Source organism: Ptychodera flava, chromosome 2 (assembly GCF_041260155.1).
Source record: "Ptychodera flava strain L36383 chromosome 2, AS_Pfla_20210202, whole genome shotgun sequence".
In the NCBI taxonomy this organism is placed as follows: domain Eukaryota; kingdom Metazoa; phylum Hemichordata; class Enteropneusta; family Ptychoderidae; genus Ptychodera; species Ptychodera flava.
In genome coordinates this window covers 4,851,231-4,867,590 of record NC_091929.1, presented here as the reverse complement: position 1 = coordinate 4,867,590, position 16,360 = coordinate 4,851,231, and the positions used below count along the sequence as shown (strand labels likewise).

At 36.5% G+C, this 16,360-nt stretch overlaps 1 protein-coding gene across 1 annotated transcript; it reads left to right on the top strand.

Annotated features, from left to right (window-relative positions):
* The first annotated feature begins 5,253 nt into the window (after positions 1-5,253).
* LOC139151846 (formin-1-like) lies at positions 5,254-15,972 on the top strand. The gene is made up of 2 exons (XM_070724865.1): positions 5,254-5,352; positions 14,716-15,972. Exons 1-2 carry the CDS (start codon positions 5,259-5,261, stop codon positions 15,969-15,971), a joined length of 1,350 nt encoding a protein of 449 aa, XP_070580966.1. The 5' UTR covers positions 5,254-5,258; the 3' UTR covers position 15,972.
* The last annotated feature ends 388 nt before the right edge of the window (positions 15,973-16,360 follow it).

Genomic DNA, 16,360 nt, shown 5'->3' with positions numbered 1-16,360 from the left:
TGATTAAGTCGATGGCATGACGTCATAACAGCAACGGACAAGTACTACTCAATGGTGAACTGTACATTTTCCTATGTCGACACTTCGTAACTTTGAACATTCGAGCAGAAGACGATGATGGCTCTGACTTCACACAAATTTTGTTTGCTTTTGAATCTGAGACTATCCAATGTCACCGTAGAGGGCTTACAGTAAAGAGAATAAAATCAGTCCTTTTTTCTACTCGTCTATTTAATTTTTCAAATTCACGGTTTATTTCTTCATCTCACTGATGTCCATTAACTTCTAATCTTCTTCGTCTTTGATCTTTATTTCAATGCTTATTAATTTCAAATTTCCAACTTTAACAGAGCTTTTGTCGATCAGGATCACATATTCTTATTGCACGGAATCGATGGAAAAGTGCCTCAGGGAAGTCTCTTTTTCACAGTTTGACGTCGTTGAAGATCAGATAGATTTCATCAAGGTAGTTCATCCTCATCAGATAATTCTCACTCGATGTTAAAAAGAATCGAAGTAAATACTCCGATATAATTTCATATACCTTAATGTCGGAATACGTTGGAATACACACATCCAGGGTTCATGCTTCCTATGAATTTCAGTATGGACTCGGTCTTCGCCTATTATCTGTATTCTGACATAAATTCGAAGTTAAATCTCTAGGAATTTCTTCTCATGGTTGGTTAAGTTATTTTCCGTGGTGGTAAAAACCACCGCTTTGTTTTTGAAGTGAACTGCTCTCAATTTTCGTTGTCTCGCATGAAGAATATTTGCAGCTATATGATGTGAAACTATAGAGATGGATTTCTGAACAGGAATCTCTCTCTCTCTCTCTCTCTCTCTCTCTCTCTCTCTCTCTCTCTCTCTCTCTCTCTCAATTGGCAGGATTCGGCATCTCATCACGATCTACAATAGCTGCTATGATATATTGTAGATCTTTTGGAGATCATACAGGAGAAAGGGTATAGAAAACGTGTAAGGTTGCTTTTTGAAAGTTTTTGATTATTCGTGTTTCAACTGCGGATAGCGCTCGTTCTTGCGACATCGTTTTTACAGCAGTGCTTGTGCTGACGCCCTCATCGTCAACGTAAGACAAGCTTTGTACAGTGACTTTTAGATGTTGAAGCCAGCTCTCCATTAGTACTACAAGTATCTCACTTCTTACATGTATCAGTTGGAGTAGAGTATCAAAAGTAGTCTATGAATTATTTCTAGCGAGATATGCTCATCGGGAGGGTTTGCGGTGTTCAGTGTTCTGGGCTTGTTTACCGAATTTATACTGATATGACAAAGCAACAAACCAGTGTTTGCTAAGCTCAGCCTAATCACAATATGCAATTTACGGCCTATTTGAACAATGGAATTTAATATTTCAAAGATCAGTGGTGCAATTCACATTTTGAGGTTACCTGCAGAAAAGACAATTATGTATAAACAATAACTTGGAGAAAAGTCCTCTAAAAGTTGAAGCATGGTATTTTTAAGAAAACCAACATACCTTTTATGTAACATCATCAACATTAAAAAGAACTAGAAGTAAGGAAAACTGCAAAAGAATTATATTCTTTGTTTTACATCCTTGCGTACGTAGATTTTGGAAGTCTTTTAGAACCTCTACCTCTAGAAAACAAAACACAGATGTGTGTATTGGACTTTACGGCTTATTACAAAGTTTTTGCAATGTACTTCAAATGCACTAAAGTATTGTATACAACGTCATCGTATACAAAGACAAAAAAGAAAACACAAAGTCTTTATTTTATATAATTTAGATATATGTAAACCGTATATGTATATATATATATATATATATATATATATATATATATATATATATATATATACATATATATATGTGTGTGTGTGTGTATGTGTGTGTGTCTGTGTCTGTCTGTGTCTATCTTTGTCTGTGTGTGTCTGTGTGTGTTTATGATTCAAATATAAGGATGATGACAAATTGTAATGCTCTAAAAATGTATATATATATATATATATATTATATATATATATATATTATATATATATATATATATATATAATATATAGTGAATACAATATAAATATACTTAAAGACAAGAAATTGAAACCACTTCGATATTTCATGTCAGTATAAATAATTATCTCAAACTCACGCATGTTTACACTCGATTCATCTGTTTATCACGTGATTTGGTTTCTGGGTAAAGAAAACATAATAACTATTTAACCAGTATCTCGGAAATGAAATACTAGACCCAACTTCCTGAACTCATAAATCTGGTAGTTTGGTAAGTTGTTTGCATTTTGATAAAGTACATTTAGTACATCTTACCTGATAATATTGCTTTTGCTTAAAATTAAAAGTAACTACTTAGTATATATGAGAATGATTTGTAAAAATTTTACTGCCCATTCAACTCATATATGTCAAGTTTGTCGTGACCTTCAAGTTTTTAGATAAATGTACATATAAGTTATTTTGTAAAATGGTGATATTTTAACTGTGACATATACACTAGTCATTCGATGTCAATACAGCAAAGCGGTGAAATGTTTAAAGTTTGTTCTTTGCATTAATTCAAAATCAGGATTATCGGTAGTACATCGATTCATAGAGGTCATGTCATTTTCCTATATGCCCACTTATACAGACACTGAGGAGCCTTCATTCACAAAACATTGAGACAAGTTGACCTTTCACCTCCATTTATTGTATTTAGGTCACTAAAATCTAGTCAAGGAGGTCAATTTGAGAATTGAGGCCACGGATAATCAACTTAACAAATTAAATATCTGTGTGTCATCCGGTACGTTTACAGACAAATGTTGTGAACTCTTGTCGGAGGCAATAGACATTCCTGGAAATTTATTTGTGTCAGCTAGCCCATATGCCATATTGTACATATAATAATGTGCAAATTTCTTTAGTCAGAGAGTTGAATCAGTAATATGTGGCAGTTTTACTTTGATAGCTAAATTTGTGACTGTAATTTTTGGAGTTTATTTCATTTTAAACATTTTGTTACAATTTGTTACTGAGGAAAGCTTCTTTGAGCAGGACAAAAATGAATATATTTTATACAAATAAATAAATGTATATACATATACAGTATACTGTACATACACATCGAATTAAAATCGCACATTTGAAAGTATGCAAATATTGTTCTTTGCTATTCTCAGGCAAAATTTCACAAATTCTTGCAAAAATTTTCTTTTGGTAACTAATTTTGTTTTATTCGTGGCAGTTCAAACTCATGTAGCCCCTCCCTCCCCCCTCCACACGTACACACACACTGACAGGGTTTGGTTCGTTCTTCCTCATTGTGTGACATGTATCTTGACTTTTGCTCAAGGATCGATGTTAAAAAAAATTTAGGCTGCGTTCACAAAAAACTTGAAGGGGGGCTGGAGGAATTCAGGGGAAATTCGAAAACTTTGGGGGTTGTAGGGGGAGTTGTTGAAAGTTTTGCTCTAGCTGTAGGGGGACCTGAAATGTTTTTGGATCCTTTTACTTTTTACATTTCCGATTCCAAGGTGAGTAGCATTCTAATGTCATTCAATTGTTCTGATGTTAGTAATAATTAAATAAAATCTAGACAATTTTGTAATATTTTATGACTTTTACCTAAAAAAATCTAAACATGTATGATTTTTCGTAAAACATAAAACGTGGGCCTGCAGCAATTTTTTTCAATATTTCTATGCAATATATCAAATACACTTTTTTGCTGTCTCCCTACAGCATGCTGAAACACACAATATTCTGTTTGTCGACAAAGCCTGTATACATAAATATGCATTTGGTGATGATTGCATTAGAGTCCAGACTGAAAGTCATTTAATTGTCAGTGATAAATGCACTGTACACATACACAGGCTGTGTTGGCAAGCTGAATACTGGGCAGTTAAACATACTGTAGGGAGTAGAACAAGTACGCAGTGCTATAAACTGAACAAAAAACATTGTCAAAATTATCAAAGTTAATACAGCTACAGCCCTGCTACTGCAATGTCACTGCCACTGCATACCGGCAGTGACAGGGATAGCTCTGACTCTGATGTCGTTGAAGAAAAATTTGGGCCAAATGACGCTCATGACAGTGAAATATACTGGTACACAAGATCAGGCCAGACTGAGAGCAACACATAATATGGAAGATATCAAGGAGACTTGAAAATATCAGGAACTTTCAATTTCTGGCATATAAGAGTAATCGAATATTGAAGAAAAAAGACTGGGCCACAGGATGCTTGATCGTCAAATATTACACAAAAGTAAAGCATTGAACAGTAAAGACTCTAATTTAAATGAAAAAATGTGCGACTAAATGGAACTATTTATTTACCAACTTTGCCATTAGGCCTATTACATTCAAAATTTCAGAGATAGAAAGCGTGTATTTTATGGAATATTTCACTTCCAGCATTGTCAATTTTGAGTAGTATCTAGTTCATATATGTCCTGTACTTTTGGAAAAAATATTTTTTGATAGGTCACTGTGATCAGTTTTTCACAATTTGGCAACATGTAGACAGGAATTCATAATTTGCATACTCTCTCATTTTTGTGTGCTCGTCAACAGATGCCATTGACCTGGCCGGAGTTGGATTAAGTCAAATCGACATAAACTGATAAACCAAAAAAGTCCACTGATGCGTTTAAAAATGAGAACTTAAGAACTTGCCTTGGGAATATGGCTCTACAAACTGCTAGTAACAGGCAATATCGAACATCTGTGAGCAGAACTGCCCAAAATTTTAATTTTGCGTTCATCCCTAATAAATGTGCGGCTAAGCTTATATGATAATTGGGTGGGTTGGCTTGAAAAATTTTGATCATACAGACGGGGGGGTCGATATTTTTTAGGGTATTCAGGGGGTGGATCTGAAAAAAAAGATTGCAATCGCGATTCCTCCAGCCCCCGCCCCTGTTATTTGTGAACGCAGCCTTACGCCCTTGCTTGGCTGTGTTTCCCATCGTGTAAATAACTGCTAGTTGGCATGTTGCAGGCATTCATAAATCCTACCCTAGTTGTGGAGTTAGTAATTAAAATTTAACAAAGAAACACGCCTTTCAGCGCGACAGTTGCACTTCGACCTCGATCCGCCCCGTTTGGTGCGACCTCATTCCCAGGCCACATATGCAGGCCACTGCACTGGTTGGCTGGACCTCGACTGTCTATGGCTGGACATACGAAAATGAGACTGCAATCGAGTTCCAGTAGCTTCTATTGGAGACAACAAATAACAAACACTTAGTAACACACATCGCAATGGCGTCGGAAGACGGAAGCAGTCAACAAATATCGCCGCAATTATTTGGTGATTTTCAACTCGAAAGTACAACGGTTGGACTACCTTCTTCAGGTACAGTGTTAAACAAAAATATTTTATTAGAATAGGTATGCGGAGCGAAAAATCTATGGGAGTTTAATGCATGCGCGACAAGGCGTATAGCGCCTGTCATGTCATCCGTTGCAACACGTAAGCTCACAATATGTCAATAATAAGTCTGACTGGGAACATTTTTGAGCAAGAAATGATTGTTATTTCGGATAAATTGGCCGCTCTTCTGAAGAGTGCGAAATTACCGCCGTATTTCGCCATTAAACAGCGCATATGGTTCGAAAATTACGATCATTTCGCAATATCTCCGCGGTATCAGGGAGAACTCTCTTCTGTAATATTTGACTCTAGACATTTTATAATTCTGTTTGTCCACTATGCTTCGAGTTTGTGGACTTTGGACACGATTCGATGATCATGTGGCTGACCCACAGGCGATGACGTTTCATTTTCCCTCGCTTTAGTGGTAATAGTAAAACTAACAATCGTTCCGAAACCGAATACACAAGTCCTTCGGAATTCGCTTGGTCAAAACAGCTCACTTTCCCGGAAGATCATAATAAAGGTCATCGGGACAAAGGCCGCCCTGTCCACATTCCAGAAATACAGAATAGAAAAGCAGTTTCGATTGCTTTCAGATGCCTTGAGGCAATATATCCAGTGGCCATGGCTTGCGACCCTAAACTGTTAAGATAGTGGACTTTTTCTGAGGATGATTGAAATCCAACGCATTTTCAAATTGCAAAGGCATATTGTCTACAATGTACACGCATACTATTGAGGTGTGGGTAAGGGGCCATGGCCGCTAGGGGTAGGTTCCTCCTAAGTCACATCACAGGGATCCCAGAAGTCTGGTTGTTTTTATGTTTATTAGTCGTGTTGTGGTTGACCACTAAAATTCAGCGAACATTATTAACTATTGTGTTGTTGTTGTTGTTTTAAACATAATGTAGTTGTCGTAAGAAGCACTACAAGTACACTGCTATAATTATTTGAGCCGATGCAACTTTCTCCCAACATACACACTCAACCTATACGTTTGGAGAGAGTTGGATTGGGTCAAATAATGATAGCGTCCTTGAAGTACCTCTCAGGACACTTACATTACGTTGGAAAGAACAACAACAACACAATAGTTATGTTTGCTGTATTTTATTGATCAACAACAACAACAACATGACTAATAAACATAAACAACAATACAAACAACAACAACAACCAGACTTCTGAGTCCCCTGTGGTGACATGAGTAAATTATGCAGTGTTGCAATGGTTGGCTATAGTTTAATGTAGGATTACACTGGTATACCAGCAGTATAATACTGTGAGAAAACATCCATGTCTAGTTTTCAGTACATTAATTCACCGTCAAAAATAAAGATTGAAAGAAAGCAGTGTGTAAATTGATAGTGTCACACACACTGGCCTTATCCTACATCATTGAGCAATCATCAAAATCTTCAACTGACTGATTCCATCAATTTATTACAAAGGAATCCTTGTATGTTTATCTGGTATTGCTTGCACAGCTTTTGTCCTACAGTACAACACAGCTAGTGTTTGAGGATAGGTCATCTCTGGTCATCCTCCTGTGTTCCATCCACAGCTCAGTGTTGAAATGTATGTATTTATTAGTGATACAACATCAAAAAGGATAAAAAAATCAATTGATGAGAATTCAATACATATAGTTAGGGGTCATGTATCATGTAATTAGGTGCTCTAAATTCTCCTTTGGGATTAGCATTTTTGAAGATCAATTCACGTTAAAGATTGGTGTTGCACTGTGCTTCTGATTTCATGTTTGGTTGTCATTGTTTTGCAGTGTTGCTGTGGTAGTTGTGACCCAGAATGACCTATCTCAAAGGCCCACAACGTAATATTGCATATTCACTGCTAGGTCTTCACAATACATATGTACACTACTCCAAATCTATCAATAACATTAACTGAATGATAACAATAATATAACAGAAATGATAGGAATTATTTGAAGATGACAGACCACATTTGAATGATAGAAATATAAATAACTGTCAAATGTTGCAGCTCTATCAGCAATAATTGTTATGTGTACTTTCTATTATTTTCCTCACGTTTGGAAAGTACAGTTACTTATTCTACTCCTCAAATCATGTGAAATTTTCAGTAAAATGTGCAGTTTCACTTTGTTAAGACTGTATACAGTATGCATGGACATTGTAATGCCCAATGTCATTGTTGGCAACTGAATTTTAGTCCAGACTGGAATTCATTTGTCAAAAATATATTGCATTTGATATTTTACTCACATGTTTGGCCTAACATGAAGAAAACGTACCTGTTACTAGAGCATACATATACATATTGAAAATGTGATATTGATAAAAAATTTCAGCTATTATTCCCACAACCCCTTTCACCGCCATAGATTTGTCCAGATCCATTGCCTTACATGGTGAGGATGGACCTGTTTACAGGGTATTTGGGGGTGAGTAGGTTAAACTACTATTGCTGCATGGTTGTCACTGTTTTTGTTTTTTACTCTCAGTGAATTTAGAGAAAGCAACTAAGAATGAAAAATGTTCAGCAATCAGCAGTTAAATAAAACAATAAGCAAATGTCCAGTAGATAGCATTATTAATGTGGTAACCTTAGCAAATTTGATAACGTCATGGATGGTACTTTTGCAGCTACATGTATTTTCTTTTTTGTGAATTGAAAAACTGAAACTGATAGCTGTGAGTAAAAATAAGGTGGGCAACTGCGTTATCAAAAATTGAGTACACTGATGGCAGACAGTTTGTAAACAAATATAGCCTGCATGTGGCGCTGGGTTCTTTACATGTACATGGCAAGATAAACATAGCCTGTAGGGATGATGTTTATATAGAGTAATTTGCCAAGCAACTATCACCTTTGAATAATTTTACTCGGATATTATCTGTTCTTTCACATCCACATTTATGCATGACAATTGTAGTATCAGTAATACAGAAAATCTACATGTATATCTGCCAGGTAGCAGTTTTACCAAATATTGAGGAGAGTATTCCAGTGTAAGTAGTCAATAAGTATTACATTATTCTCATTTCATTCTCTCTCTGCTATGTCTTGAAGTGTCATCACAAGTCAGTCTTTACAGGTGATTATCTGTTGCGATATACCCAGGGTCACCCTCTGGACATAGCATTACAGTTACAGTTGAAGTGATAAGTACATTGACAGTGACAGATGTGTATGTAGTGGATATCATGTGACAGCAAACAGTGTGTTTCCATATGAAAACTTATCATATCAGCAGCATTTCACTGATTATTATCTTGTACTATGGATTCTAGATTGTAGCCAAGAATTTTTACATTTCAATAAATAACATGCAAGTTGTTCCTACGGAAGTTTGCTGACTGGCAATGAGTTTCTTACGGCATGCCATGATTGAAACCATACCTTAGTAGTATCACAAATGCATATTATTTGGTGTGTAATATATATATAAAGTGAAACAAATGGAAGTTTTCAGTGAAAGGGAAACAGTCACCAGAACTGCACCTGTGCAAGTTTCTTGTTCCAAAACAATGTATTTCATGCACGATATCTAGATACACCTCATCATCATAGCTGCCACATTCAAATTATATGATGTACCGGTAGATTATGACAGACATGTTTTAACTTTCATTAATCACCATCGTGTCTTGGATACAGTGTTAACATTGGATGTACATGTATGGGTCCCATAAGACCTTGGAGCAGTTCCAATGACTATATCGCTTTAATATAAGAGCAAGAACTTAAATAGATTGGTTTAGCTTTGTGAAAAAAAGAAAATCAGTACAGAAAAGCTGCAGTGTTGCCCTCTCCATGGTACACATGTATTTTGCCTTGTAGATCAAACAATTGTACATGTACGGCATATGTACACTTTATGCATTTATAGTTGTAGACGATACGAGCACAAATATTGTCCAATTATCAAAAATTTACTGATATTTCAAATTCAAAATGGCCATCATCCCTGTGTTAACTGGGGCAGAGGGGGGGGGGGGGGGGGGGGAGGTTGATTTTCCAGAAATGAAGATAGTGACAGGTTTTCTGTTCTCCAACAGCTTTATAATGAACCCTCAAAAGTGGTAGACAAAAAAAGTGTTGAAAAAATTTCAGAGTCTGAATATCTGTCCCTGAGGGACATTCTACTGTAATACAGGAAAGTAATATACATGTAGGATTAACACGCAAAACATACATGTAATTAAGACATACCGGTACTTGTTATGACAAAGACAACTTACCAACATACAAATCAATCTTTTGATTTATATTTTTGTCTTCAAAGTCCGTAGTCATTATTTGTGAAAAAATCTCTATCAAAACCCAACAGATATTCTGCTGGTAATCTCAGCTTCTGATCATAAAACAAAGGTCAAATGGTCAATGTACACATGTAGATAGTCATGTTATCACTACAACTGCTTACCCTTGTTCAGTTGAAATTAGGACAGTTTTATCAAGTAATTTACTTGCCCAATTGAGTTACCAGTTACTGCAACACACAAACCACGATTAGACCTCAAGTATCATGCTAGTATGTGTAGCTTTTCATTATTCTGTCAATTGTAAAAACAAAATTCAAGTTATAAAGTAAAATTCCATATGCTGAGTCAAAAAAGACATTTGAATGGTAAAGCGCAGTACACAGTAACTGTAAGTTATCAAGCATTGACTACTAGTACATGTACCAAATTTATACTTGTAGATTGTATAGCCATTGTAGTAAAAAGTGTACCTGTATTTCAATTCTGCATTCTCAGCTTATCAATGGTTTGATTTCAGGAACTGTAACTATGTTATCAGAAATTCCACAATTTGTATTCTGATTAGTGATTAGATAAGTATAAAACATTCTTATCATCATTAATGTGCCGTGTAAAATGGATAAATACTTCTCTGTAGCATTTTAATTGATGTTTCATTGAAATCAGTTGCACCAGCCTCATACATATTGCTTGCATTTTATGATGCATTGTAAATCATATTGACAAAGGTGAGCAAGTAACAAACCTTTCACCATTCAATCAGTAATTTAAATAGTCAGTGTTCAAGTCTATATTTATCCTTTACCAATTTGTCACATACTCTGGCATCAAATTAAAATATTTTACTTGTATTACATCTGGTGATCTGCGAAAATTAATGAAAAATAACAAACAAATTATCAGAGAATTTACCATTTTCTTTACAATTTATCCTGTTAGACTAAGTGTAAGGTGATTTATTAATGAAGGATATATAATTCATTTTTGGTCTGTTTGAAATAAACAACAAAAATGCAATTTCATGTCAGTTTTTACATCATGGCTTCACCTGATGCCACTAGTAAGTCTCCATGTCTTTATTTGTTGATTTGTAAAAATAAATAAATGAATCTATTATTTATGGGATAATTATTCATCCATTTGAAGACTTTCGGGTGATAATTTTTGTATCACATGTACCACAGCTGTTGATAAGAGTAACTTTTCCCCATGCATGCATTGAACCATTGATAATTTCTAGAAGTCAGGTTGCACAGACATGCAGCTTAACCACACCATACAGTGTAGGTGATATCACCCATGACAGATGTGGTGTATTGGTACAGTGGTTTAAAATCATACCGGCAGTTTCCGCATACTACAATGTAGTGTTCATTTGATCAAACATGATATACAGATGGTATTGTCATACATAATATTACTCATGTTTCAGTATACATTGTACATGGAGTGTCTGTCAATTCATTGACATACCGTACATGTACAAGTACACTTGTATGTTGTACATGTACATGTGCATGAATGTGGGTATTTTGCATTGCCATATTCAATACATATACATGAACATCTGTTGAGTAGACAACAGTTCAAAAGTGAGTTGCAAGCAGACTGAAATCCAGTAAAATTATTTTTTCCTTTGTACAAGCTCAGTTGTGTCAATATCACCAAGCACTTACATGTACATGTAGTGGCATCATGAATGTCATTTCATGTGTTGTGTGACATTGCACCTATCAGTGCTTTCCACCAGGGAGGGGAGTGAGGGCCTAACAAGAATTGAACATCTTTTTTTTCAAGCTATGTCCAATTCCCAGGCACAGGCTGCAAAAATATGTCAATTAGCCGAGAGTAGGGGAAAATAGAGCCTACTTGTAGATGATTTAGGACTCGATTTCAGTCATAATTCTCAACGCGCAGTATATCATAGCAATCAAATTCCTCTGTCCTAGAACAAGATTGTGATCAGTTTCCCTTGTTGCCCCACACCCTCACACTCTCCTCCCACACTTCCCCAGGTGATCAGTTTCCCCTGTTGCCCCACACTCCCCCCCAGGTGATCAATTTCCCCTGTTGCCCCACACTCCCCTCCCCAGGTACAGAACATGAATAGGTGCACTGACAGACGTCAAATGAAATATTAAGTTATCAGAGAGGCACAGAGGCCATATGTACAAAAATAATTCAACCTTTATGGAACAAGTACTCTACTACTGTAGTGTACATGTACATGTACGCATCAATATTAAAGTACCTGTCTGCCTTTAACTATACTGGGCAAATAAAACTTAGACTTTGGACTTTCAGTCTGTTTATTTGTGCAACAATATAAATCAAAGTTGTAAATGGTTAAATATGTACTAAATGTTGTTTATCCAAGCTGCATGACAAGATGTATGTGCCATAATATTGGTATACAACTTTGTAATGATTTCTGCAATTTCAATTTTAGTTGAAAATTAAAGTGTTATTACTGTTTGTGAAAACAGTTTGAGAATATCACAAAGCTGTAATTGTTTGTGAAATCTTTGAAAAAGAAATGCACTGTACATGTTTAAGAATACACAAGTACATGTAGTTAATGGGTTCAAACAAAGTCAAGCTTTTGTTTCCAATCCTCCAGGGCTTTGATCTAGACCTATGGCATCTGCCATGTTAGAGTTGTTCACTTCAAAATGGGATATGTTAACAAATGACTGTCTTGGTGCATAGCAGTAAATAACTTAATTTGTTATCCTTATAGTCACATGATTTAGGATCATATGCACATGAGCTACATTGCTGAAAAGCGTTATCACTGTCATTGTACCGGATGTTTGAATTGCCGTTGCATGTAAACATTCCTGATTTTGTTTTTCCAGGTCAGGAGTTGGAACTTCAGGGCTCAAAAAAATACTACCGAAAAAACAAAACCATAAAAACAAATGTAATAAAAACCCCTCAACACATCAAACTAGTGAGAGACTTTGGGTGGAAGCAAACTTAATATTATTTTTGGGCTAAAGTGGACTGGTAAACCATTGTCTGATTACATTTTCATCTGATGATTCAACTTTCTTGACTTGCATAGCCAAGACTTGTGATAATGACCGTAAAAGTTAAAATTCAAAAAGCAAGCATTTTTCACACCATACAATATACATGTACATGTGCATGTATCAACCCTTTGAGTGTGAACGTCAAGTTTTGTCACCTTTGAAAATATACCAAAGTCAATTTTTCTCAAATTTTTGCCAAAACTTTGATAAAAAACTGTAGCCAATAAAATGTGATGTCCGTTTGATTTAAAATTGTCAAAAAAATTCATAAGAGATTGGCAAAATGTGGCAGCAAAATCATGGTGGGAAAATTACTGCACTCAAAGGGTTTAATGTACGAGTACGGTATATGCATATGAAACTCAGGCCATCAAATGTGGTAACACTTGAGATATTTGTCAACCATGTTATGTACAGAAGGAAGTCTCTTTGTATTTCAAGAGTGATATATGGTGTTGAGTGCATGTAGGTGTGATTGCAAGGTATGATAATGCAAATTACGGATATTGAAATGTTTCCTGAAAATGAAACAGTTTTCAATACTGATGGTGGATATAATACACAGATGTCAATTTACTCATGTAGCTATGACCTTTTGATAAAGGTAATCTCAATAAAAAAATTACAGTCGTAGAATTTGACTTATTTGATAAAAGCGCATTCAAGTTTTTATTTTTGAATTAATATGGTGACTGGAAGAGTGGCTTTGCATCCAGGGTAATAGTTGATGGAAACAGCAATAATTATATTAGCTGCACATTTATGTCACTTGTGTAGTTGTGTACACAGTAATCTACCTTGACGTGTCATGATATGTGTTTTGAAACATGTACAGTAGGTTATGCACCCGTACACTGTGGTTAGACTAGCATCAATAGGTTAATTCAAATAGATCACGGTACAAACCAACCCATGTGCATAAACTCGCACATATTTCCATATGCATTTGTACACATGGGTTTGTTTATGCCACCATCACATGATCTCTTGGGCATACCGGGTACAGTCTGTAGAACATATTGCGTAGTAGAACCATTCTATTCAAAGACATGTGTACATGTACCGGTATATTTGTATGTCACATGTTGTTTGTACACAGAGTGTTCATAATCTACAAGTACATGTACTGTACATGTACATGTATGTTCAACATTATAAGTTGTGTATTGAAGCAAGAAATGTAAATATGAAACTACTATCGTGTGCATGTACATTGTAGCTGTATTCAGTGTGTTTGTCCAACAACACTAAGATATCTCATATAACATACAGTGTACTGTAGTATTTTGCCAATCAACATTCAAAGAATTAATGTTTTTAGTAGGTTTTTGTAAATTCAAATTGACTTGAAAACAAAATTTATTTACTTAGTTTTCTGTTTGTGAGTTCAGGCAAATGCTCTCTCTTTAAATAAGTATGCGCCTTGAAGTGAAAGATTAAACTTTTGCTCAAACTTTCCTCAATGAAACTTTCAACGACATCATGGCTCACCGTGCAAAGTTTGGTACAAGAGAAACAAACAATCGGATATTTACTTATATTTGAAATTCAAAATAGTCATATCCCTTTGTCTCAATACCTTTACTGAAATATCTACATGCACAAATTTGTATTTAAGCAGTGTCTTTGCCGTGGTTGGCAAACACTGGTAAATACTTTTGCAAACCTGGAACCCTTATAACTTTTGTACATTTCCCTAGTATGATTACTGTCCAAGGGAAACTGTGGTAAAATGACTGAAAATCCCAGTAACATTTACTTGCATAACGCCTACATGTATAACACACACTGGTAAGAGCAGACTTCTGTTCACAAGATCACAGTTTTGTACATGTATGTTATATTCTCTGTTATTCTCTGTCACTCTCAAAATCAGATCAGATGTGAGTTTACATGTACTTTCAATACGTAGATGGCCATTGCAATCTGTGACCAGTATTTGTAATTCCTACACTGATAAAAGCTGTACATACTCACCATGTATGTTATTGAAAGAAATGGACTCAAAGTTTTACAGTTTTTCATTTGAACTCTTTGTCACCAATATTTTGCAGATGACTCTCAGACAACTCAGAGGATGTCCACACAGAATAGCTCAGAGACAGTGGAAGATGACAGTGGTCGTAGGGAAGATGTGGGTCAAAGTGGGAATATGGCTGAGGAGCTGGGAAGTCAGCTACTGGAAATCATGTTCCGGAATGCAATGAGCAATGAAAAACCATCAGAGAATCAAGCACAGAAATTACTACAAATAGCACATCAGAGATTGCTGACTCAGAGTGTTCAGGAACATGGGGCAGTTGTTGGTGATAAGGACACCCAGCAAACACACAACCCTCCTTGTGCTACTACTAGAAATTCATCTCAAGAGCATCAACCATTTGTCCAAAAACGCAGATCACGTCCAAGGTTTAGTACCATTCTGCAGCAGTCAGCTATGCAATCGTCACCTTCACCACCACCCCCACCTCCGCCCCCTCTGCCACCTCCACCACCCCCACCAGCATTGCCACCCCCACCAGCATCGCCACCACCACCACCACCTCCCCCACCACCGATGAAAATACCTCCTCTGCCAAAGCAGCCACCTCCACAACCTGTGCCGCCACCTCCACTGCCGTCAACACCACCTCAGTCATCAACTCCTGAACCACCACCTGTGCCGCCACCACCTCCAGTGCCCCCTCCACCACCGCCACCACCTTCATATGCACCATCTCAACCACCACCTGCACCATCGTCGTCACAAGGAACCTTCATATCTACACTAACAGAAATATCCACGCCACCAGCTTTGCCAGACAAAGCACAACAGCAAGCTAGTGATGATACAGAAAAAATAAAGACAAGCCCATTGCCAGCAAAACTGTCTGCAGGAAAATCGCCAAAAGGAAAATCACCAAGGAAGAGTGATGGAGACGATGATAAGGCATTGCAGAAAGTCTCTACTGAAGTGGATGAACAGATGCAGACTTCAAGAAATGACATCCTGACCATCGTCAGAGAACAAGTGGTTATACTGAATAACTGTATACCTATTGGGAAAACAAAAGAGCGTAGTCAGATTGTGAAAGCAATGAGAAAACTTGTTAAGGAACAGTTGGATATTGGATCTATGGATAATGAAACTGCTGATCAGTTAGCAGAACTAGACACTACACTATCAAACATTTTACTGGAATCAGGTGATTCTGACAGACAAAGAAATGAACCTGACAAACAGACCTCTATAAATACTTCAGTGATAAGCAGTCACCCAAAGGTTTTGTCAAGATTACCATCAGATGAAGATGTAAGCATCACCTTTTGAAATCTAAGGAAAGAGACGCTGTGCAACAACAGGTCTCTGATTTGGGGGAGAGTGTGATTTATCCTGCAAAACATCGTGGTTCTAAAACAAATGATGTTGAATTTGCAAAGCTATATGAAGATTTGAAGTCTACACAGGGCAGTCTAGCAGATGAAAGTGATGTAAAATTAGCTCAGCAGCTCAGTAAGGATAGCCGCGGTGGGAAACCTGCGATCAGCTGATGTCAGATAATATAGATGTAAAAGTTACCCACGATAATCGTCTGTATGGAGGCAGTGTAAAAACAGTTCAGCAATTCAGTGCAGATGTCAATAGTAAAAGGTATAGTGGACCATATGATAATGAAGGGGGTAAGACGGTACATCAGTTTGATAGAGATCATGTGAGTG